This window comes from Enhydra lutris, unplaced genomic scaffold (genome assembly GCF_002288905.1).
Source record: "Enhydra lutris kenyoni isolate GAN:26980312 unplaced genomic scaffold, ASM228890v2 scaffoldscaffold31, whole genome shotgun sequence".
Taxonomy (NCBI): Eukaryota; Metazoa; Chordata; class Mammalia; order Carnivora; family Mustelidae; genus Enhydra; species Enhydra lutris.
Genome location: NW_019154115.1, coordinates 21,010,127 through 21,035,894, shown reverse-complemented (window position 1 = coordinate 21,035,894; position 25,768 = coordinate 21,010,127). Strand labels below are relative to the sequence as shown.

General features: G+C 55.0%; 1 protein-coding gene across 1 annotated transcript in view; it reads right to left on the bottom strand.

Moving 5' to 3' along the window:
- Positions 1-25,106, bottom strand: part of LOC111153237 (coronin 2B) — a 125,193-nt gene extending 100,087 nt beyond the window's left edge. Inside the window, exon 1 of the mRNA XM_022512141.1 lies at positions 25,065-25,106. Within this exon, the coding sequence (XP_022367849.1) occupies positions 25,065-25,079 (15 nt within the window). The 5' untranslated portion in view covers positions 25,080-25,106. The remainder of the gene's footprint in view (positions 1-25,064) is intronic.
- Between the last annotated feature and the right edge of the window lie 662 nt (positions 25,107-25,768).

Genomic DNA, 25,768 nt, shown 5'->3' with positions numbered 1-25,768 from the left:
CATGACCTGAGCTGAAGGCAGAGGCTTAAAACCCACTGAGCCACCCAGGCGCCCCAATCTGCATTTTCTTTTTATTTATTTATTTATTTATTTTTAAGATTTTATTTATTTATTTGACAGAGATCACAAGTAGGCAGAGAGGCAGGCAGAGATAGAGAGGAAGGGAAGCAGGCTCCCCACTGAGCAGAGAGCCTGATATGGGACTTGATCCCAGGACCCTGGGATCATGACCTGAGCCGAAGGCAGAGGCTTTAACCCACTGAGCCACCCAGGCGCCCCCAATCTTCATTTTCTACGTGGCCTCTTCCACCCAGAATCAGCTCAGAAGTTCTGCAAACTGTGTGCCAGAATTTGGGGTATGGAAAATATTTCCTTTAAGGAAAGTTACTGACCCACAACTCTTCTATTCTGTTCCACAGGGTGGGTGCCTCAGCCTGCCGCCTGTGTGTTAGGCTCTGTGCTGGGTACTGCAGGGCCTCAAGGCAGTTCTAGAACCAGGAACCCCAGTGCTGGAAGGGCCTCATCCGCACAGCTCAATCCAGAGGCCAAGGCCTCCACATGCCAACCTCTGGATGGCAGTTGGCACCGATGACCATTCCCCTCCTTGACTTTCCTTTGGCCACACCTTCTCACTCACCTCTGGGGACTTTTCCTGTCCCCAGTCTCAGCAAGGTTCAAACCCAGCCTGTCTTCTTGCACCTTGACCCAGATGACCTGCCCCTGGATTGCCTGGGAGCTCTGAACAAACGCTGGTGGGACCCCACCCAGAGATTCTGATTCACCTACCAGGAGGGACCTCCGCTGATGCTAACCTTGTCATGGGTGAGACCCGCTGTCCTGCCTCAGGTCACCCACACTCCGGGATTACACACCAGCGACAAGCTGATGGCTCTGCAACTTCTACCCCGGGCCTGGGCCCCATTCCTGAGCTTCTGACCCATCCATTCGGATACTCCCAGGTGTGCTTAACCCGACACGTGGGGACAAACTATGGATCTTCTCCCCACCTCTCTCTGCTCCTCTTCTGCCACCGTGACTCCCAGTACCAGGAACTTCCGTCCACCCAGCAGATCAGCCCACAAACCTCAGAGCATCTCTGAACCCCTCCACCCCCCTTCTCCCCTGTCCACCTCTAGGTCCAGTCCACTCTTCCTCTCTTTGGTTTTCCACAGCGATAATCACGGTGTGCAGAAAAACCCTGTATCCTTCCTTTTTCGCTTCGCATGAACTTATTCCACATTGCTGTATCATTTTGATATTCTAATTTTTAACGGCTGCAAAATGTTCTATTGAGTAAGTGCTGCCTAATTTACTTAGCCAGTCTCATATTGCGAAGCCTTTATTTTGCTTCCAATCTTTTGTTGTTATAAATAATGCCATGATGAGCACTCTGATGCATAGAGCCTTTCCCTGCCTTGGGATTATTTCTTTTGGACGGGTTCCCAGAAGTGGGATTACTAGGTCACAGGATATGGACATTTTTATGGCTTGTGATGCATGTTGCCAAACTGCTTTTCAAAAGGCTGACACTCCTTTACTTTTATGTGCCTTTGATAATGGCTTCTACAGCGCTGGAGGACAGTGCCACAGGACTTAGGACAGCTGGGGGCAGCTCTAAGTCTGGAGTTTCTCTCTTTTTCAGAGGACTTCTTAAAAGCTTGTTTAATTTTCTCCGAACTGTCAAAATAATAAATATACAGTATAGGGTGCCTGGGTGGCTCAGTTGGTTAAGCATCTGCCTTCGGCTCAGGTCATAATCCTAGGGTCCTGGGTTCGAGTCCCGCATCTGGCTCCCTGCTCGGTGAGGACTCTGCTTCTCCCTCTACTCTTTCTCCCTGCTTCTGCTCTCATTCTCTCTCATGCTCTCTCTCAAAGAAAATCTTAAAATAAATAAATAAATATACTGTACAAACAGAGATGTATAACCAAACAGAACAAAAACACCTACAATCCCACTTTTGTGTAGGTTCTCGGGACCTCTGATTTCGGAATGCTAGCACAAGAAATTCCCTGAATTTACAGAGAAATGATATGGTGCTTTTAAGTCAAGGCTTATACACACAGAGAGGGTTGGCCTTGCTGGAGTACCCCCCTGGGAAGGACAGGCACATATTCTAACCACAACATTGAGAGCAAATCACTTTTTTTTTTTTTTAAAGAAAGAAACAAACAAAAATCACTTTTTAAATTCTTGGAGTGAAATCCTGCTTAGGACTGGCTAGGAATAGCTTCAGTGAGGGCATATCTTTGCCCTCATTAATAGGGTTCCTCTCCTTAGCCACAGTCAGAGTCATTCAGACACAAGCTTGCTCCTTCCAAGGTGGGGAAGACGGTTTGCAGGGGGAAGTAGGGAGAGGCTGGACACCCTTAGAAGCTGGTCCTGAAAGCTGCTCCCAAGTAGGTCCCAGCACGTTCTGAACAACGGCTGGAGCCCCTGGCATGCGTGTGACATGTGAGGACACCTGAATGACATCACTGACAAGCAGACTCAGTGAGGATGAAGGGCACAGCTGTGTTTGCGGGGGATTCACTATGCGCCAGGCTCAGTGCTCACTGCTTCAGTACATAAAAAACTCCACGCTCACAATGCTACTTGTACAACAAGGGGTTAACTGTAGCGACCATGGTTACTATCCCCATTTACAGATGGGAAAACTGAGAGCTAAAACCTGTCCAGGACGTCCCAGCTGGAGGATGGGAGGGGCCAGGATGTGGACCCCAGCAGTCTGACCTCACAGCCCGGCCCCTTGTCCTGAAGGTCCAGAGTGTGCATGTTCTCCTATGAGCCCCCGAAGAAGACCAGGGGCCCTTCGGAATTCCTCCCCCCATGTTCTATCCACCTTGACCTCCCACCTGAGTTCCCGCATCCCCGTGCATGCTCACTGGCTAACAATGCCGAAACAGAGGGCCACAGGCCAGCTGGCTCTGGAGGTTGGAGTCTGGTTGACCTGGTGGGCTCACACAGCTTTTCCTCTGGGCGCCGCACACTCCCTCCTTCCCATAGAACAGCAGTCCTACAGGATTAGGGCCCCACCCTTCTCACCCGCTTCAACCTTAAGCATTTCCTTGAAGGTCCCATCTCCAAACACAGTCCCACCGGGGGTTAGGGTTTCCACATGTGAATGGGGGGAGGTGGGGGATAATCCCTTCGATACATTACGGGCCCCTGGATGTGCTCAGAGAGACGCAGAATGCTGACATCCAGGGGACCCTGCCCCATCCCCGTGGCTCATTCAGTCCCGCCTCCCATTAGCTTCCTCCTCAATCATGCCTTTGTGTAACTACTTTATGATTATCAGGAGGTTCCAGGCCAACAGTCACTGCTCTGCGCTATCTTCCCATTCATTCATTCAACTCATTCATTCCTTGAGTCAGTCACTCAGCCACCGGGCAGCTAGTTTAGTATCCCAACACCTGCTAGAAGCTGGACACTTGTTGGCCCTGGGACTTTGATGGGGGCACCGGTGCCCAAGACAGAGAGGCAGTTCTGCCTCCGAAAGCCACCAACCTATCTCCTCTCCCCCTCAGCCCCAGCCACCTGACATCTGTCACCTCCCATCCCAAACCCACACTGGGCAGGGGGCTCTCCAGCACCTTCCGGCTCAAGGGAAACGGGTGTTAATCCAACGGGCCGGCTGTTTCTAAGCAAGAGACTGCCAAGCTCCGTGTCCCTTCCCTGAAAATAAAATTACACACATCCCAACAAGAGAAATAACTGTGTGTACGCAAGATTTGCTTAGGCAGGCCCTCCTCGCCCAAGAAACAAGTCTGCTTTGGTGAAATATTCCCACTAGAAAACAGAAAGGAATGGCTTCTTTGTGTTGTTGAGGAGGAAGAAGGTGGGCGTTGCTTATCTCACTGAACCTCCCTTAGCTGAACTGGAGAAGCTGTGAAACCCACAGCTACCGTCCTTCCCCCACCAAGGGCAATAATAAAAGGAGACACCCTAGAGCAGGCAAACCACGGGACCCCCACCAACCGGGGCAGTAAGAGCCCCGGGGACCATGGAGATGACGGCTGGATCCTGTTTAACTTGGGACAGATGGGGACAGGCAGAAGGTAGAGGCACATATGACACAGGGCAGTGAGAGTCCTTATGCTCATCTCTCTCTTGAGTGGCCTGGAATGTCTGTATGAAACCAGGTAGGCAAAGTGTGTGTGCGTCCCGAGTCAGAGCCTACTGTGGGCCACACACCCGTCACTGAGATTCCCGCCTGGCCTCTCCCTGGTTTCCCTTCACAGCACTGAGGGTGACCTGACATGAAAAACTGGGGATCTTTATTTATTTTTAATCATAAAGGAATACACCCCCGAGTGGCCCTTTTAAACCTAAATCTGATGTCATTCCCCTGCGTAAAGCCAGTAAATTGTCCCCTCCTCCGCCCTCAAGATCAAGTCCGTGGTCCTTGCGAACTGGATTATGGTGGTCCTCTGTGGCCTGGGCCCCCAGCATGGCTCATCTAGGCCCCGGATGCACTCAGTTTCTTCCTGTTCCGAGGGGCCTCTGCTTCTCTTCTCCGGGCCTTTGCACGTGCTGATTTCCTCTCTCTTGATCCTGTTGCCCAGTGATCACTGGGCCAAATCCTCCTCCTTTTTGGAGTTCTCTGCTCCAGAACCATTTCCTCAAGGCAGCCTTCCAATCTCCTATAACTGTGTTAGCGGCTCCTACTCCTCTGGGCTCCTCTGCTTCCCTCAGCCTACATGCTTCACCCCGTGCTGTGAGGGTGAGACCCTGCCCTTCTCACCCCCCTCCTGCCCTTGACTGTCAGCTGCCACGTTTGCTGCTTTACCCTCAGGACTCACCAAAAGGCACAGCTCACAGGCAGCGCTCAGGGAATGTTGGCTGAAGGAAGGCCCAGCAACAGGCGGGACCCACCACTCTCCCCGCAGCCCTGGAGGCCAGGGACGCCCCTCATCCATCACTGCATCCCTAGGGCCCGGGGCTTGGCACCCAGCAGGTGCTCAAGGACAGTTTGCAGCCTTAAGGGGAGTGGGTACGGAGAGGCAAGCAGAAGACTCTACTTTCTGGGTGGATTTCCAAATCTCTACTCCTGTCACTATTTGCACCCCCAGAAACTTGCCCACCACCCCATCCCTCGAGGGAGACACACATCACAGATTGCCAGTGCCCGAGAGGCTGGCTGGAAAGTGTCCTAGTCCTTTTGATTAAAAGTCGGACAGGCAGCCTCCTCCCCTCTCATTCCTCTGTCTCCAGGTCATTTCTGGAAACTGAGAGTCAGCAGGACAGAGGAGAAGGAAGTGCAGTGGTTGTGGAGAAATTGCTGGGTTTGCACCCCCCGCCCAGCCACAGCCCTCCTCCCACACTAATCTTCCCCTGTAGGGGACCAGGCACAGAAGGGCCCACCAGCTAGGAGGCTGGGCGCTGGGCCAGGCTGTCCCCCGCTCGCTATCTTCATTTCTTCTAGTCTCCTTTTCATTCCCACTCTTTCCCCAAAGGCCTGGGTGTCCCTCCCTCCTCAGGAGGGAAAGGCATAGGGCTGTCGCCTGACTGTCACCTGCAGTCATGGAAGGCGAGGTCTCCAAAGGCCCTGGGGGCCACATCAACAGAGAAACCTAGGGTGGGACTGAGGGCAGAGAGAGGCTGCTAGCAAAGACGCCTTTTTCTGTCTAAGCCCTCTGGGGGCACCATATCTGAAGTTCCAGAGAGGAAAGCAGAGGGTTACCTATGTTAGAGGACCTCGTCACCTGGTATGAAGCGAACCTGATGTATACTGGGCCAAGTCCACTCCTGGGCAACTGGGCTGAAAAATATGCATGAGGGGCAGACCAAGCACAGTGGCAAAGGGGGCTGGCAGAGAGACAAGTTCCAGGAAGGCTTCCTGGAGGAGGTGGCCTTTCAGTCAGGCCTTCAAGGAGGAGTGCCACTTCTACATTTTAGAAAGTTTGCAAAACAGATGACAGTCAAAGCAGTGGAATTTGGGGTACATTCATATGTTTTAGATGAAGAGGTGTTTATTTGATTGTGGGACAAGGACAACCCCCTGACCTGCAATGAGGCTGAGATTGAAATCATCTGAGTGCCTTTTATCCCTGTGCCATGGGTGAGGGGAATTGTGGACCCATCCCAGGGGTCTGCAGAGGTTGCCTCCATCCTTGCTCCCCAGCCCCTGGTCCCGGGTTGGAGAGGGCCTCCACCAAGCAGCAGGGACAGTCTACATGGAGGGACAGGCAGAGACCCCCTAGCCAAGGGCTGCGTCTCCAAGGACGCAGCTCATTACCACGCATCCCTTGTTGCCATGGAAACTTCCAGCCCACAGAGCCTGAGTAAGAGTTCCTGAATTCACTCCGGCCTGGAGCACAATTAGACAAGATGAATTTTTGAGTTGGAGCATAATGAGACCCGGACATCCGGAAAGCATATGGCAGTCTCCCAGGGGACGGCAGAGCCCCCAGGGTAGCACGCCTGCTCTTAGGAGGTCACCAGGCCACCGCCTTTCTTGGGCAGGAGGTCTGGGAGGCCCTGGGGAGCACTTCCCCCCTTTAGAATTCTTCAAGGGCAGCACAGCTGATAACAGTGCTGGGGGGATGGGAGAAAGAAGAATAAGCTCCCTCTATCTGTCCCAGGCCCTTCTGAGGTGAGGGTTGGGAAGCTTTATTCTGCGCCCTTTAATAGGTTCGCCAACAAATGCATCTCACGTGGTTGAAGTCTCACACGCACAGAATAGAGTCCTCTCCATGCACAATACAAAAATGTCATTCAAAAATCTCCACTCGAACATGTCCGGGGCCAGGCACGAGAAACGCGTCATGGGATCCGAGGCATCGCGTACTCCCTCCCACTCAGGACATGGGGCTCGCCCTCTGGCGGAGAAGGTAGGGGGTCTCAGCACAGCAGTGACAGGAGAAGGACAGTTTGGGGTTGAGGAGAGATCAGAGAAGCCTCCCTGGAGGAGGTGGCATTTTGGCTGGGCCTTGAAATTGGGGATCAGGAGGCCTTTGGAGTACAGGAGCAGAAAAGCACGAGCTAAATTTGGGGGCAGCAAGCACACCAATGTGGCTAGGGGCAGGGTCTGGGCAGGAGCCAAGGAGCGCAACGTGGTCAGAGAGGGAAGGCTTTGAACACCCAGCTAAGCAGCCTGGGTGGTGGGAAGCCAAAGAATCCTGCCACTCAGGTAGACAACGGACTCCAGGAGCACAGGCTGGTAGAACTTTCCTCCTTCCCCCATGCCCTCATCTGGGGAAGCCCAGGCCAGCTTAGGCCTAAAGCCAGAACAGGCTCAGAGCAGGGCCGCCACAGCTTCCGTCCCCCTAGCACCCAACTCCCAGCATCCCTCAAACAGCGTCACCCTTCCAAGGCTTCCAGAAGTTCTAGGCAGAATGGGAGCTTGCTCCCAGCAAGGCTCCTACATAAAACCCCAGCATTCTAGACATAGACCAGGTGACAGATGAGCCCCTGGGAGCCCAGCGGGGAGCCCAGCATCGAGAGGGGAAGGGAGTGGGAGGGATAGGGTCTGCAGCAGGAGTTGGGGAGAAAAGGCAGAAAGGCCCCCGGGCCTGGTGGGCTCCAAGAAGGGACGCTTGCCAGGGACTTGCATCCGCCTGGCTTCTCTAAGGTCCAGGCTTTAAAAAAAAAAAAAAATCAGGCCTCTTACCCTGAGAAAATTGGATCAATTTTTTACCAGGAGGTTGCTATTAGCAAAATCACTGATCCAGCAAGATAGAGAAGCAGAGATGGTAAAACTTCCTGTTTGTTCTCTCTCCCTCCCTCCCTCCCAGCCCCCTCCCCCATTGCTCTCTCTGGCCAGGGACTCAGCTCGTTCCAGGGAGCCAGGACACCCCAATTCCAGCTTGCTGTCGTCCCTTTCCTCCTCAGCTTCAGCCTCTGGGGGATCTTATTTTCTGAAACTGAAAATGCTCTCAGCCCAGTCTGTGGAATATGTAGATGGTCTGGCTGAGGGGGATGGATCGGGGATATGGCCACTGATGGGAGATGGCCCCTCCCAGGATCCCCAGTGCCCTACTGACTTCCAGTTGTACCCGCTTCCACCTCCAAAACGTCATCCCCATGTCCTGTTTCCTCTCCAGCCCTCCCCGGCTCAGGGCCCCTGGCGCATCAGCACCCCCCCCCACAGGTCTGCTGCCCACCCCCCCAGGCCCACCCAGAGCAGTGGGTGTAACTGGAGGCCTCTGGGAGTGGGGCAAGATTGGCGCCACAACTGAGATCTTTTTGTTCGTTTGGTCCTTTTTCCCCCCCTTGATGGGAGGGAAACAGAAATCAGGGAGAAGCTGTGGGTTAAATATACTATTTTTGAGGGACAAAATGGCAACCAGCTAAAGGGCCAGTGCTTCAGGGATGGGTAGAACGCTGGCTCCATCAGCTTAGCAGCTGTGTGGGCTGGGACACGCAACTCTCCAAGCCTCAGTTTTCTCATCCATAAAATGGACATAACAGCAGCCCGTGCCAACCCCCGCCCCACCCCTCCATCTCACAGGCTGTTGAAAGAATGTTAATGAGAGGACATAGAGCAACTAGCATAGTCTGGAACATGCTCAGAACCAAGTAAACATTGATCATTAGTATTTTGTTACAGTGAATTCAAATTCTATAGCACCTCCCTCCTTCCCTCCCCAGCCCTGGCCAACCCGGAGCAGAGCACAGCAGCCCACAAGGCAGCTGCCTCACTTTCCTCCTCCCTTCTCCTTGACCTGAGACGGCTGAGCCTCTTAATTGCTCTTTGGTTTTCCTCCATTTGAAATGAGCAGGGCACCAATTCCCCGCAGGAAAAAATAAATATGCTTCTGCTCAAAATACTAATGAGGTTGGACGCGAGGTGAGGCGGGCAGGGGAGGCTGGCCCTGAGGACTTTGCGCGAGCCCAGAGGGTCCTGCGGGAGGCCGCAGCCCAGTTTGGAGCATCCTCAAGAGGCCAAGAGGGATGCGAGGTTCTGGTTTTGCTTCACTGGCCCCAGGCCAGGGGCAGGGCTAGCTCGGGTGACCAGTCATGTCAGGGGAGGGTGTGAGCCCCCGTGGTCATGTCCCATGGATGCGTGGAGACAGTCCTCCTCTGAGCAGCTCCGAGAAGAGTTGACGGCCATCTCCCCCTCCTCCCACCCAGTCACCAAGCCTGAAGAGTCCTCTTCCCCGGGCCACTGCCTCTGCCCTAGCTTAGACCCTCATCAGCTCAACGGGGCTGCTGGGCTCCAGACCTCCAGCCTTTCCCGCCTCCTTTCCTGCCTTCCCTAAGCGGTCATTCTCAAGCAGTCAGTCAACAAACATTACTGAGCAGGAGGCACCCTGCAGGAGGAGGAGGACTCAGTGTGATCCAGACCCAGCCTCAGCCTCCTTCTGACCCTCTCCCTTCACCATGCCCCGGACTAGGGCCTCTGTCCGCAGCTCAGCTACAGGCGGCCTTCTCCTCAGAGCCTTGAGCTTACTGCTTTTGGCCAGAAAGTTCTTCCCAGATTCCCTGGGGCTCCATCCCTCCCCTCATTCCACTCTGGGTCTCCACATCCCCTTTCAGAGCCACCCTATTCACAATAGCTCCCCACCCCGCACAGCTCCGCCCCTGACCCTAAAGCATTTTTCTTAATGGCGTTTACCATCCCCTGACATTTCTGTTCTGTCCTGTCTCCCAAGCCTCCAGGGCCAGTCCCCTGAGTGGGCTGTCACCTGGACGGTCTTTCGTATTCTAATTCAGATTGTCCTGATCTGTTCTAATCCTAATGTTGTTATTGACTATGACTTCTTATAAGGTCCCCCATGAGATACAGGAAAAGCAAGCCAGTGATGAAGCTGGGAAGAGAACCCTAGCCCTGGGAGAAGCCTTGGAAGCCCTGCCCCAGGGGCCAAACTGGGGACAGGGCTGCTGGCCCCTGGAGTGTGCACAGCAGATGACCTAGGGCCTGCCAGAACCCGGGCACAGAGCTGCAGAATTTCACGTCTGAAGACAAGGCCAGTCCCATGGTCAGGGGAAGTGCAGCCTGGCTCCTTGGTGCCTGCAGCTCCCAGGGGATAGAAACCGGACAGCCATGTCCCCTTCCTGGGAGGAAATCCTGCCAGAATTCTCAGGGACACATGTGTGGGACTCAGCTGGAGGAGGAAGGAGGGAAGGGGTCCCAGGGTGGGCCTTGGTCCTGGGAGCATTCCCCCTGGCCTGATCCCACAGGCCACAGCTGATGCTGCCGGCTGGGCTGGCCCTTCAATCCTGTCTCCTGTCAGTTCTCTGGCTTTGAGCACTGCATAGCTGGGACTTTCGCAGGGTGAAATGCTCCGTCCACCCCTTCTTATCCATTCCACAGCTCATCTGACTCTCCAAATACTGGCAAGAGACAGACATAACTGGATTGATATCTCTCCCTTTTTGGAGCTGGAAACAAAGACCCAGAGAGGTTAAGCAACTTGCCCAAGGTCACACAGCATGGTAGAGGCAGAGCCCAGAACAAAAATTAGGCTGAGATTTCAGTTGTTATTATTTGGAGTCACCAAGAAAGCACGTGCTGAATGGCCTTCTTGGGACCAGAAGCAGGAGGTTGAGAGGGCTTTCTGTCCCCTCCAGAAATCCCCGCCCCCTTCCTTTTGCAAGCACACAGGCTCTGTCTGGCTTCAAACCCAAAGAAATTCCTTTCTCTGCTCATTGGCTCTCAGACACGGGAAGCAGCCCGTTCCCTGCAGCTTCTTCCCTGGAGGATACGTTCAATAAACAGAACCCCTTTCTCATCTTCCTGGTTAAATATTTCAGGAGGCGAGAAACAAACAGATCTGCATTTGGTCTGCTTCTGGTCACTCAGAAATGGGGGCTCCTCCGACTCAGGCAGGACCCTCACCCCTCCTACCCCTGCAGTGTCTCCCAGAGGCCATGGGAAATACAGGATGGCAGGGACAGCCTCCTTCCTGCACAGGGTGCTCACCTGGGTTGGGGAACCTGCTGGGAGCGGGAGAATATAGACCCGATTTTTGTTTTTTGTTTTTTTACCAGAAGCATCCCCCCACCCACCCACCTACCACTTGCTGTCCCTAGAAATGGGAGAACATAGTCTGTTCAGCATCTGTTGTTCTTGGGGACACTTTAATCGCTACTGCCCGAGACCACAGTGCAGGGGACCTGAGGTTCCTGCTCAGACAGGCACCACCTGCGGGGCAAGGGTACAGAGCCTCCAGGCACAGGTGGACTAGAGCTCTGGCTGGAGACCATGGCCATTTAGTGGGCCAGTCCCCCTAGGGCTCCCCCATACCCTCCTTTTGTTTATTCCTTCAGTCGTTCATGGAGCACATTATTCTTGGGCAGGGAACATTCAGCAGCTCCCCTTTGCCGCCAGGATTCTGACTTCTCAGACTGTCATTTCCTGTGCTTCCCAATCCCACCCCTTCCCCTAGACGAGTCCTTCCCTTTCCTTATTGCTACCTGCCTTTGCCTCTTCTAATCTCTCGGTTCTTTGCTCTCACCATTTGCAGGATGGTGAGTGAGACACCGCCTCCTTGAAGCCTTCCTTGACCATTCCCCACGCCCCCCCTCACCGCAATGATCCCCCTGGCCTCCCCCTCCTCCTGGATCACTGTCCCTGCAGCCACCTAGAAACTGCTCCTGGGACACCCTCACGTGTGAGGTCTTAGCGTTCCAACTCAGTTACAAGCATCTAGAGAGTCAGGTGCCAGCTTCCGTTTCAGCCAGCTGTCTGAGGATAAGGGCTGCCCCTGGACATTACTCCAGAAGGAAATTCAGCTGTAAAGACATCTTCATGCCTGTGCCCTACCTCCCAGAGATTTTGATTCTACTGTTCTGGGCAAAGGTGGGGGTGGAGTGGGGAGGGGAGAAAGGACCAACGACATCATTTGTAGGGGCCCTTGATCAAAAAGAATACAGGGTTTCAAGACAGTATCAGCAGAACACTAAACCAAGTGTCCCACAGGTCATATAATCCTGCAAAGCCGGCCCTGGGAGCAAGCATTTAAATGTCCCCAGGGGATGTGTAGCCAAGCCTGGAGAACCACTGCTCCTGACAACATGGGGACACCAAAGTTTCTTGTACCCCTGAGCCCCCGTGGTAGTGCACGCACCCCTGCACACCTGGGCCGCCTGGAGCACAAATATTTGTAGTGGGAATGAACATATGAGCGGATGGAGAGAGATGAAGCTTACACCAGAAAGTCGAGAAGGATCCTTTTTCCACTTGCTTTAAAAATCAAATATAAATATGTTAAATATTAATATCATATTATTAACAAGTAAATACAATAAGTCAATAATTATTTTGTCTAAGAAAATAAAATATTCATATTTTAACATAAATATATTAAAATATATCCAGCATGCCCATAGTGCACAAACTTTAAGTGTTCAGCTTGAAAAATGTTTACCCATGCATACGTTCACCTGACGGCCATCACTCCAGAAGGTTCTTTTGTGCCCTCTCCTAGTGAATACTACACCCCACCCCACCCCAGGTCACCAATAAAGAGTGGACAGAATTTTCATCGAAGAAGGGCTCTCGGGCTGAGCAAGGCAGTATCAGCACAAGTGGGGTATAGGAAAAGATGTGGAGAAGGCTGACCCATAGAATTCCCTGGCATGGGAGGGGCTGATGTTTACACCAAATGACAGGGAATAAGCACAAAGTTTCCAACCGGCTGAGCAACTTGCTCAAAGTCACAGGGCCAGCTGTGGCAGAGTCAGGACTCGAACTCTGATCCTCAACCCCCAAGCTTTTTGGCTTTTTTTTTTTTTTTTAAGATTTTATTTATTTATTTGAGAGAGAGAGCACAAGCAGGGGAAGCAGCAGAGGGAGAGGGAGCAGGGAGCCCAATGTGGGGCTCGATTCCAGGACCCTGGGATTATGACCTGAGCAGAAGGTAGACGGTAAACGGCTGAGCTACCCAGGCGCCCCATCAATGCCCGAGTTTTGTTAGCTGTTCACGACCTTGACAGTCTGGAGTATGTGTGCACGCACATGTGTGCATGCACTAGTGGACGTGGCTCAGAGGGAGGAAGATGGGCCAGGGCCTGAGGCTGGACAGCAACAGGAAGTAAGTACATCCATGAGCTCCCTCCTGCACCCAGCCTTGGACCAGGGGATGTCATCTAGCTGGGGAAACTGAGTCCCAACCAGAGTTGGGAGGGTGAATAACCCAACGTCACACAGCATCTGAGCTGCGCTTTAGGTGAGAGCTGCTAGAAGCCCCCTGTAGTGGTCTTTTCTCCATGCTGGAATCGTGTCTTCCCAGCAGGAGACTTATGGCCCTCTGCCCCCTCCTTCTGTTTCCTCAACTCCCAGAGCCAACCCTTCCAGCAGCCCCAGGCAGATGGGAAAGGCCAGTAACATAGTGTGGTCCCACCAGGGGTATCTCCTTGGTGGGGAGAGGGACACAGGCAGCGCTCCCTCCCAGCCCTGCAGGAGCTACCTGCAGAGGATCTGGGCTGGGGGCCCAAACCCCTTGCCCCCATCTGGCTACACCTAGGTTTTGGGAACGTCCACTCATTCTCCGCCTCTAGGGTCGGGCTGGAAAAGACCACCTAAGGGCAAGTCGGATCAGGTCCCTCCCGTTACACCCTGGCCAGGGCACCTGACATCTCTATAGGGTACAGCCCAAACCCCACCTGACTCCCGCCTGCCCCTCCAGCTTTGTTTCACCACCCCTTACCTACCCTTTCCACCCAGCCACACCCAACTCTCCCCAAATAAGCCAAACCCATGTCCCCCTTCCATGTCTTTGTTCATGCCACCCCATCTCCCCGGAATGCCCTTCCCTCCTCTTCATACGCCTCTGCCGACTCGGCCTTGGAGACTGGGCTACGATTTCTTCCTCCGGAGAACTTGCCTGGCCTCCCGTGTCCATCCCCATGGCTTCAGCCCTCGGTGCACACATCCCTGCCCTCCCGCACTGCTGCTCACCCGCCTCCCTTTGCCGCATCCCTGCAGCACGTGTCCATCTGGGCAGCCCGTCTCTGCCACTGGTTGGGGGTTTCCCTGATGAGAGGATGGTCTGGGTGCACCCCTTCATGCTTGGTGCCACGTGCTTCGGGCCTGGCCCACAAGGGCTCAGCAAATGCTTTTCGAATTTATCTAGCACCTCATTTTATTTAGGGGCAAGGAAGCGGGGTTGGTCAGTGGTCGGGAGAGCAAGGCAGCTGGGGTGGAGAGGTACACAGAACCACGGCAGTCCTCACTGCCCCCACTCCCCTGGCAACTCTGGCTCCCCGCTCCCTCACTCCTGCCTCACTTTCCTCCTCAGGATCCTCTCCCAAGTAAAGCTGAATTATTCTCGGGTCTTGCCATCTGCAGGCGGGGTCCAGTGGGTGACAGCTGCCTAAGTCAGGTATTACCCCTCTTGGGGGAATTTATATTTTAATAACATCTAAAAGGCCCAGAGGAACAGAATCCTGGGTACGGAGCTGGGAGGGTGATCTTGAAAAAAGCAATCACACAGCACGATCGGCCCCCATGTCAGGCCAGCGGGCCCACGCGGATGGTGCAGCCAGACACCCTGGGGCAGGTCCGGGTTCGCCCTCCCCAACGGTGGTGCCCAGGGCTACTGCCGCCCTCTCTGAGGCTGGGGTGATGCTTGAGTCGTGGGGTACATCCTAGATGTGACACACGTGGCATGGGGGGCAGGCTTGGGGGAGAGCATCAATCCTGCTGCTCTTCAAAAGCAAAGGTCCACTGGTTCCCCGGGGGGGGGCAGCAAAGGGGTGGCTTTGTTTGCGGCTCCTGAGCAGCCCCCTTCCCGCCACCCACTCTCCCTCTCTTCCTCTCTCCTTCTCTCTGTCCCTCCCTCCTTCCTTCCCTCCAAACCAGAGTTCCAGGGAAAACTTTGCCTTTGCCGGGAGACTTCTCAAGCCCTGATAAGGTCTGGCCAGAGGAAAGCTCTTAGCAACCCAGGCTCCCAACCCAGAGGCCCTTCTAATGGTTTCAGAGAAACAAAGGAGGAAAAGATTGGCTGCAGCCCAACATGCCAGGAGGGCTGGCTTCCAGGAGGGAGAGTGGGGTTCGTGGGCCTCTGCGGCGGCCAGAGTGGCAGCCTGGTACACAGGGTACCTGGCTGCCAGATCTCGGGGACCACAGCCCCGTGGCCAAGAAGCAGCCTCCGAACGCACTCCTCCTGCCTCTGTCAGACCAAGGCCACGACTAGGCGTGGTGCTCCTGGCTGATTACCTGGGGGGCTGAGCCTCTCCGTTCGGGTGCTCCCTGCCAGCTAGGCGAAGTTCTCCAAGTCTCATTTCTAGAACTTTCCCCCGCCACCCACCTCTGAATCAGTCCTTGGCCTGATTTCTACCAGAAGCGGAGAAAAACCCATGGAACTGAAATTCACCCAGCCTGAGCCTGCCATCAACCAAAGGGAGCCCCACTTCCTGCTCCGCCGCTTGTGCCCCCTTCAGGAAAACTTTCTGGGGTCTCGATTTTCTCCTTTGCAAAACAGAGGTCCCATTACGTCTCTATTTAGAGTTCCTTCCAGCTCCAGCGGTCCACGGATGTACAGGAGTAAGGACTAAGCCCAAGCAGGAGCAATGTTTAGGGAAGAGCTTCGGCTTCCCGGACATCCCGCCCAACCTTGCACTTCACACCGGCTACCCCAAAGTCTACACCACACCTTTGACGAGCACTGTGAAAGATACCCCAAAACATCAGACATCATCACCCGCCTCAGCGAGCTCACAGTCAAGTCAAGGAATCAAGGTCAATCCCCATAACAGCGTAACTTATTGGGCCTTTACCTAAGACTGGTGTTGTAGAGGCTGGGCAGGACAGGAGCTTGGAGAACGGGGGAATTATCTTGGATCCAGACCCTAAAAGGCCAATTTAACGGGACATTTTGGGCCCTGAAATGGCCTCAATCCATAACAACCTGAGTTTGTTCTCACACGCTATAATGACGATGGCAGGAAAGCAGCCCTGGGGTCTTTAGAGAACACACTGGTGATACTAAAAAGTTATCAGATGGACCCTCAGGTACACAGAAATCCCCTTTCCCAGAATTCCAAACTTTTCGGAATCCTACATTTCCCCCACGCATTCCTGCGAAGTGATCTCTACCGGGAGGTCAGCAAGGCAGGCGTGGACAGCATTTTCTTCACCAAGCTACACCCAAACTACAGGAATTAAAATCCCCTTGTCCCCCTCCCCCAACACCTTCCTTTTCCATCAGCTGTTTCACGTCCTGGAAACTCCCCTAGATCCCAGATCATCACGCCGCTGAAATCATTCTCAAAAAAAAAAAATGTTTTGCTGCAAATCCCTCAAACTAGCAGAGGCTACAGCTTCCCATACACTCAAAGGAAAAGCAGGTCTGAGCTTGGGGGCACCAGGATGTATCTGGAGCAAAGGTCAAGGTCATTTGCCAGAGGGGACTCGGTCTCTCTGCCCAGAGACTTGGGCAACGCTGGGCTTTGAGACCAACTTTCCCCCACCTTCCACAGGGCGCTGGGGCCTGCGGGGATCCAGGACGATACAGATCAAGGGTTGGATGCTTTATTTGTCTCACTTTTCAAACGAAAGCAGGACATCTGATTCTTAGCCCGATTATTTGTCCCAAGCATATTAAAACACCCGAAATAGAACAGGAAGAGGGAAAAGCAACTTTTCATCTGCCCCATACCAGCCTGACGGAATACAAACAGACAGAGGCTGTTTGGGAGAGATGACCTGGTCTCTTCTGCCAACACAGTGTGAAAGAGGGCTGCTGGCGCGACCACAGCAGGGGGGAAGCTCTTGGACAGACTGCCTAACTCCCAAGGCCAAGGGACACTGGTGGTGGGAGGGGGCAGGAGGGGTGTGAGATCCCTAGAGATCCCAGTGCCCTAGTGAGGTGGAGCACTAACTCCCTTTTCACAGATGAGAAAACAGGCTCAGAGACATCGAGGAGACGAGCCCAATGTCATGTAGGGAGGAGCAGAGGTTAAGAGTAAAGCCCGAGTCTTTTTGCCTCCAGACATCCCCCGCTCTGGCCACAGGTCTCAGTCATTCCTACCAGCCTGACTGAGGGGCAAGAGAGGCCTGAAAGGCAGGCTCAGCCCCTCACCAGCTTTGTGACCTTAGTAAGTGACCTCCCTTCCCTCTCTGGGCCTCTGTTTCTGCACCGAGCAGAGGAGGAGCAGTAAAGGTACATGAAGACTGAATGAGGAAATACATGTGAAACACTTTTTGTGAGTCCGGTATAGACGCCCTCTAGAAAGGTCAGCTCCTTCTGCTGGCGATCTTTATTTCCCGGCCAGCTTCCTGAAAGCGGGGACCTCACACCTGGTAAAAGGCAAGGATCGGCCTCCTAAGAAACTAGCAATTATTAAGTGGATCTAAATTCAGATTAGGAGTCATAGTCGTCTTCCTAGAAAGTGTGGAGTGCCACAGAGGCAGAGGACTGGACCAGATGACCTCAGACAGCTCTGGAGTTGAACCCTGAGCACGGGGCTCCTTCCGAGGGCTGAGTGTGAACAGCCCCCTCCCCACCCCGAGAGAGCCTCCCCACATCCCTCTGTCTGGGCAGCTGGATTCTGCATGGGTGTTCTCCTCGGTCTCACGCGCGGGCCAGTAAGTTCACTCTATATATCCCTATAGTTTTATTTTATTTTAAAGATTTTATTTACTTATTTGACAGAAAGATAGTACAAACAGAAGAAGCAGCAGAGAAAGAGGGAGAAGCAGGCTCCCCGCTGAGGAGGGAGTCCCCAACTTGGGCTCCACCCCAGGACCCTGGATCCATGACCTCAGCAGAAGGCTTAACCACGCAGGCGCCCTACAATTTTATTTTAAAGACTGAGGCCCGATCCAGATAATTGGAAAGACTACAGATGGTTATAACGGGGTCCGGTAAAAATATAAGATGGAAATTTCCCTGCCAGAGCAAAGTTTCCCTTTGGAAAAATAAATGACCCTTGCCTGCCAGCCAAGAAGGGTCCTGTCCTCCCAAACACAGCCCAGGGAGGCTCTGTAAGGGACAACAGAACATCATACCTTATACCCCACTGGCCCAGGTCGAGTCTAAGAAGTGGCCCACGGAAAAGCCATCCTCCTGAGATCAGGAAGCCGCAGAGAGGAGGAGGAGGAGCAGGAAGAGTGCCAGAGTCAGGAAGCCTGGGTTTGGACCAGCCTCTAATCTGCCTGCTGGGCAACTTTTTGCAGCTTACTTGGCCTCTCTGTGCCTGCTTCCTCATTCTTGAAGTGGGGGAGGACCCGTAAAATCACTCAGCGCATACAGTGACCTAATACACATGCGAGCTCTCAGACACCTGCATGCCAGGGGATGTCCTGCAGAACGGCTTCTAACTCCAGGCCTCTGCCTGTGCTGTTCCCTCTGCCTCCTACCCTCTCCTCAGCTCCTCTCCTTCCACCTGCTACCGTCTGCACTCATCCTTCGTGAATCAGCTTAAAAGTCCCCTCCACATCCCTCTGACTAGGTCAGGCCCTCTGCTGTGATTCCCAGAGTTCCTCGGTACTTCTCATTTCATGAGCCCCAGGACGCTCATTGTAAGCATTTGTTTAATTTTCTGTCTTCCCAACGTGAATAGCGAACACTCAGGCATGTGGTAAGTGCTTCACACGGATCAGCTCGTTTAATCTTTGTAATAATCCTTTTAAGTGCTACTATTATCAATCCCAATTAATGGATGGGGAAAGCGATGTTCAGAGAGGTTAGGCAACTTGCCCAAGAACAAACAGCAAGTAAATGATACAGTGCCATCTCTCTGGCTCTAAGCTGGCATTCTTAAGCCAGCAGCACCCGCCCTGGTCATCAGGGGCCATCCCAAGAGGGCCGCCCACCCCAGGCTGAGAGGGGATTTGCGCATTCAAGTGGGAAAGGGCTGCAGGCCTGGACCACAGACCCGGTTCCCTACGCAAAGGTAGCTTTGTGGAAATGGAGGTGTCGTAACTGTTCACCCTCCGGGGCTGGTCGCCCTACCTTAGAGAACCTGTCTGACCTCAGACACCGCGTGCAGGGTGCCCTCCTCCTCACTCACTCAGCTTACATTCTTTTCGTAAAGGATTTACAGGGCTCCCAGTTACAGCGGAAGCCTAAGCAGAACACAGCCATGGGTGTCCCCTGAGGCAAGCAGCCTTTGCCAAGCACCCCTTGGTGCCGGGACCCCAGACCCACAGACAAGAGCCCTCTGCCTTGGGGGGTAGGGGGCAGAAGAGAGTCCTGGAAATGAGATGCCCATGTGCTCTGGGGTCTGATGGCCGGGGGACGGGTCCCCACCTACTCCCCCATCCACTAAACCTGCGCCCCAGAGCAGGTCACTCACCCTCACTGCGCCTCTGGAAAATGGGAGTGTCTGCTAACAGAACCAAGCTCCCAGAGCCCGTGCGACCCTGTGTGCCCAATGGCGGCTTCATAACTTATTCCTGAGAGCCCGGTGATTCATGTCCACGGGCTGTGGACCATTAGCGATTGGATTGAGAAGGTTCTGGCTCCATGTCAGAAGATCTGGGTGTGCAACCGGGCTCTGACCCATATTAGCTCTGGGATTAGGGTGTGGCCATGTTTTCACCGGGAGACTCTGTTTATTCATCTGTAAGTAGGGGACTCCCTCCCTGCCCTGGGACCCTCCAAGGGATTCGTGTTTGTTTTCTGTAGAAGGGACTGTCCTGACCAGAGCTGGGTGCCTCCCCTTGCTGTGTTAATTAATTGGAAGGGGGGGTGCCAGCCAGAAACCAATTAGGAGGTCCCTCTAGGGGCCTCTTGGGGGAGGGGAGGCAGTGGGCAAGGAGGGGCGGGTGACAGCTCCTCCCTCGTTGTTGCAACCTCCCCTCCCCCTCCCCATGCCTCCCAGGCAGCTGGTCCCACACTCCAGGCCCACAAAGGAGAGGCTCATTCAAAACAGCTTCTTTTCATGCGGAAGCCACTGGATTTGCATCTGTCCTCGCCCAGTGGGCTCTGCTCCATGCTGGCTGCCCAGCCTGAGCCTGCAGGGTCCACAGGCCAGGAGAGGAAGGGGAACAGAACTAGCTGATCAGAAGAGGGACGGAGAGGGGGACTGGGCGCAGAGGGAATTTGCACATTCTCTCATCTCCTGGACACCAGACAAATTCTGTGGCTAGCGTATCCAGATCAGAATCAGCCCCGGTGCCAGGAGCCGGCGGTGGCTGAGGCCATGTCTGCTCCAGGCTGGCCAACTCGGGAGAGAAATGGAAAAACTCACTCCATCTCTGAGCTGCCAGGGATGGATGCTGCCAGGCCGTGGGTTTAGCCAGTGTCCACACTCCCAAACCCGCCAAGCTCAAGTCTGTGCCGATTCCACAGGGCTGGCTCGCTGTGGGGCTTTGGGGGGCCCCAGGGCTCCTCACGGTCCTTCCCAGATGCCTCTGTGTGCTATCATAGGGGCAAAGGTGGCAATGACCCCTGGGCCAGAGAACACAGGGCCAAGGGGCCCAGGTGGGAAGAAAGTAACCCATGGGAGCTCTGGAGGGAGAGACAGCGAGGAAGGAGAAAGGATGAGGTTTTGAGCACTAACAGTATGCAGGAGACAGACCTGGCTTGTGCCCGCAGAACCCTGAGATCCTAACTCAGTGCTTCGGCACAACTCCCTCATCCATCTCCTCAGAGGTCCTGGACAGTAGGGGCCGTGGCTTCGGTGTCCTGTGACCCTGATGCCTAACACACAGCCTGGCCCAGACTAGGAGCTCCCAGGGTGCTGGCCCTAGGAACCAGTGAACGCTAGCACATACCTTCTGCATGAGAATGCTGGGTATCTGCAAGAACTGAGGGAAGGGAGGAGGTATGATGGGCACACAGGGCAGAGCAGGCAGAACTTCCCGCTTCAGGTTTCTGGGAGCTGGGTCTCTGTGGGGAACGGTGAACATCTCTGCCCTCAAACTGGCTCTCTCACAGGCCTGCTCTCTCCTCTCTTCTCCCAGTAAGAGCCAGACAGGAGACAGGTGCTGGGAAGTGGAATGTCTGGGAGTCCAAGCATCTTCTGGACTGGCCAGACCCTGGTCTGGGAGTTGGAAGCAGAAGGCTTCATACCCCTTCCTTCTCCTTTGTCCCGGCCCAGGAGGTCACAAGGGACCCCAGACGCTTTTTCAAGAGAAGAGGGAGATTCTGACCCGAAAGGTCCAGGCTGGGGTGGTGCAGTGGGGTCACTGGAGTGGGGCCAAACCCCCTGTCCCTGCACAGGCTGCCTGAGGCCCCCCTCGCACGGCAGCCAGGAATCAGGAGCCCTCAGGTTCTGACTCCTCCAGCCACAAACCCGCTGAGTGACTTTAGGCAACTTAGGATTCGTTCCCTGGGCCCCTGTTCTATTATTTGTCAGGGGAGAGATTTGGATGGTTTGACTCAAACATCCTATTCTCTGAGGTCGCTCTTCAGGGGTCCTAAGGACACACGACCTGGCCAAACGAAGGTCTGTTAGTAGCTTCCTGGACAAGACCACACTGTCCTTGGTTCCAGCACATCCAGCAGGAGCCAGGGGCTCCCCTCTGTGAGCTAGGCTGTGCTGGGACAGGGCAGGAGAGAAAGGGCTGCCGTGCAGAATGAGGGGCCTGGCCATGGTCAGCGATGTCACTTCTGAACCTGGAACTGGCTGCTCAGAGTGGGGGATGCTGGCCTCTAGAATATTCTGTCTGCCCACACTCCTTCTCCTAAGACCTTCTGAGGTGCAGCAGGCATTCTGGCTGTTTGGGGTACTCTGTTCTTGGACTGCCGACTCCCCGGGGGTGGCCTTGGGGACCAGGAAAGTGCTGAGCTCCCAGCATCTCGTGTGACAAGCCACACACAGGAACAAGGAAGCCCAGTCACCTTCCTTACCTACAAGCCCCAGCTCTGACCACGGCCAGACAAAAGCCAGGAAATCACTCCAAAGGACCTCAAGGCAGCAAAAGGTGTCTGCAAAGTCCTGCATTACAGAGGCAGACCTTTCTTATTGACTTGTACTCTATGCACAATTTTAATGTGTTTTTTTCTGTTTTTCTAGCTGATGGGAGTTTAGAAACATATTTAGGGCCAGAGAAGCACAGTCAGTCTGGTACATGACTGAAACGGCATCGAGACAGAAAACGTATAAAGAGCAGGCAGAAAAGGGCAAAGAATAAAATCATCCTATTACTGGGAAAGCAGCCTTCTCTCCCTCCACCCTCACCTGCCCTCTGGACTGATACCGGACTGAACCTGGGAGGAGAAGGGCCCTTAACCTCCTGGGGATGTTTATGGTCTGACAGGCTGCATCCCTTCTTTTTATCTTCCTTCTCCTCATCATTGTGTAAAGAACCTAAGACAGCTTATGAAATTCCACACAATAAAATAAGAGTTTAAAACATCATAACCAGCAATCATGCCATCAGCCTGGAAGGTCCCACTCCGGAGACTTGCATGGCTCTTCATCTCTCGTGCCATCTGGGATAGGGGTTCCTCCAAGCTCCCCAGACTTCATGGGCAACCTTAGCAGCTGTACCTCACAAGGAAGGGGGCCAGGGTGTGTGTGAGAGGGGGACGGTAGATGGAAACTGGAGGCCCATCTAGACTCAGGATGTTCTCCTGAAGATCTAACAGCTTGTCATCAGTTTCCTCTCTTCCACTTTCCAGGCCCTCTGAGCTAAAGAGACCTCCTTCCCAATCCACGCCTTACCCCTGGCCCAGAGGACTTCAAGGGACAGGCAGCCGGGGCTCCCCAGAAAGGGGCGACCTTTGCCTTAAGGAGCAGCCAGGGCTGGGGTCTCACCCTCCAACCTAGTCCTCCCCTGCCTGTCACTCCAGTTGGTAAGCAGCGATTCCACCTCTCAGACCCCCTCGAGGGTTCCTCTTCTTATCTGTCTTGTGACTAGACCAACCCCCCAAAAGAGAGAGCTCCCCCTGTCGCCATCAGAGCCCACTTCCTTGCAGATGTGCCAACGCCCAACAGAAGGGATCCAAGACATCCAAGAAACCAACTGCTCACCTCACAGATGGAAAAAACAGAGGCTTAGAGATGGCCGTGACTAGCCCAAGGTCACACAGCCTTTTGGTAGCTGACTGAGGACTAAAGCCTTCAGACTCCCAGAGCACTGTGGTTCTTCTAGACCTCTTGGAGAAGCCTCTTCTGGCAGGCTTTCAGGCAGCAGGAGGGCCCCTAGGCCCTCTCCTGCGTCTCTTTTGCTCTCCTAGGCCTCCCCACATGAACATTGCTGGTCTGTGAAGGGCTGGCAAGGGGAGAGAAGCTAGGGTTAAGGTGGGGATTTTATCTAATCCTCTGAGCTGGCTTAAACTAACGCCACATTGGTTAGGGCAGGAGAACATCTAGGAGGGTTTGGTGGGGGCTGTGGGGAAAGGGGAGGGCATCAGTGAATAATCACTAGATCCAAGAGGCTAGGCCTGCCACTGAGTTTAGCAGACAAGTACCCACTTTTGTGGGCTCCATGCCCCGGGGGCCCGAGGCTCCGAGTAGTGACCCCCTTTCATGGGCATAACCCAGCCTCCATGTACTCAACAGTGCAGAGCAAGACAAAGATCACAGGCTATAGGTTGTGACAGAGCTGACGGCAAACCCCAGCTTTGCTACTTACTTGCTGTGTGAACTTAAGCAAGTCCCTTTTCCTCTCTGGGCCTCAGCCTCTTCCACTTCTAAGGGGGCTGAACACACCTTCCTTGCAGGCCTCCTGGGAAGGAAGGCTGCCTGAGCTCATGTACATAAAAGAGACGCAGGGAAGGCAATGAGTCAAATTTCAGTGCTATTATTACAAATCTCATATGCTTTCTCTCTCATCCAGGCCCATCCATTACTCTTCTGCCTCTGCCTGCTTGCGTCTTTGACATGAATAACCTTAATGATAATAATCCTTCCCAGGCTAACAGCATTTGCATCATTTCCAAACACGAAGCGTCCTACCCACCGTGGTCCACAGCAGCCCTGCCAGGAGTAGTCAAAACTGAGGCAGATCCTTAGCCCCCAGGCACATCTCCCCCACCCCCAGCAACGTTTCTAAGTCCCAGTTTGGGCACTGAGCCCAAAGACCCTGGACAGACAAGCTGTCTCTGGGCAGGCAGATCTCCTGGAGGCACTGGTAACCTCTGGCTTAGCAGAAGGAGCCAGAAGAACCCTTCCCATCACCTCCACAGCTGACCCTCCATCTGGTCCACTGCTCTGACCTCCTCTCCACACTGGCCTCCAGTTCTCCAGTCCTGAGAGCCAGGTGGGTAGCTGCTGGAATCTGGCCTTGGGTGCAGGGATTGCCAATCCTAAGGCCAAGGCCAGGCTGTGAGCTCCTTACCCTGACAGGGCCCTCTGAAAAGTCTGGGTTTACACCTCTGATCTTCTTACTAGTTCTTCAACTAATCTGTCACCACCCCCAGGACCCACAGTTTCATCCTCATATTCCACAAGAGGAAACTGAGGCCCAGAGCAGAAGGGCCCAGCCAAGGTCATCCATGGGGTTTGGGACAGAGGGGGGAGTGAACTCAGGTCTCCTCTAGTCTCCTGATGCTGGGCACTTTCCACAACTACCTTGGTCTGCTTTCCATAATGGGGAGGCCCCAAAGTCTCTCCAATAAACCTGGGCCGCTGTAGCAGAGTCAGAACTCTCCTCCAATATGGGGGCTGTCAGAACGCGCATCTCTCCGGTCCCTGTCACATTCCCTCCCCGCATCTTCAAGAGGGTCATCAGGGAACCTGTCCTACCCCTGGCGGCAACTCCTGGAGCTGGAGGAGTGCCTTCTCCACTGAGTAGCTCCGGAGTGGGGCCAGAGTTCGCGGGACCGGCAGCAGCGGCCGGCAGGTGGGTGGATTTGCCCATCGGATGGTCTCCCCAGGGCGACAAGCCCATTCCCATACCCACTCCTGCCAGCGTCGCTCCCCCCGGCGCGCTCTAACGGGAGACACTAAGCAGCTGCCCAACACTGCTCTCCAGGGGTTAAAAATGCAGCATCCTAAATAAGGGTTAAAAATGCAGTCGCGGGGCGGGCCGGTGAGGGTTGGGGGGGGGGATGGTGTCCAAACCACTGCGGCTGCCAAAGCGGCATCCTCCCCCTTCCCTCCGCAGTCCCTGGGGGCCAGAGCGACTGGAGGGACCGGGGGAGCAGAGGAGGCGTGCGCCGCACCTCCCCAGCACCAGTGCCCCCTCCCCACGCCCACACCCCCGCGCCCCCAGCAGCCGAGGCCGGGGGCTGCAGGCGCCAGCGGGTCCCGGGCGCGGCGGGCGAGCGGCGCTTACCTTTGTGACAGTCATGCAGAAACTCCCGGGCGGAGCGGGGGCGCGGGCGCGGCGTGCGGAGGCTGCGGCCCGGGTCCACCGCGGGCCCCAGGCGGCGGCGGGAAGCGGGCGGGCGCGGCGCGGGCAGCTCTGGGCGCGCTCGCCGCTCCCCGCGCCCCGCGGGCAGTTCGCAGGAGCCTGGGGCCGCGCTCCGGGCGGGCAGCGCGCAGGGACCGCTCGTCGGCGCTCGCCCGCCGCTCGCCGCTGATGTCAGCCCCGAATGTGCATTTATAATAGATGAGCCTCCTTCGCCGCAGGAAGGCGAGGCAGGAAGAAAGGGAGAGGGGGAGAGGGCCCAGGCTGGGGGGCGGGGGGAGGAAGAGGGGCCGGGAACTCGCTACAAAGGAGGAGGCGGGGGGGAGGAGGAGGAGGAGGAGGAGGAAGCGCACGCCCGCCCGCTGCCCTGCCCTGCGCCTGGGGCTTGCTAGCCCTCCGCCGGGCACCGCCGCTCCCCTGGCCCCGGCCAGGCGCCCAGGCCCGCGGCCTTAACCCCTTCGCGCCCGCGGACGCCACGCGTCCGGGCTAGGCCAGGTCCTGGCACCTGCTGGCTGCGGGCGCGCACGGCCACCCCCGCGCTCGGGGGCCCCCGTTGGCCCGGGGACGCTGCTGAAGTCACACGCTAGACGGCCGAGACGCCGCGTGGTCCGGGAAGCCCGCCAGGCTCG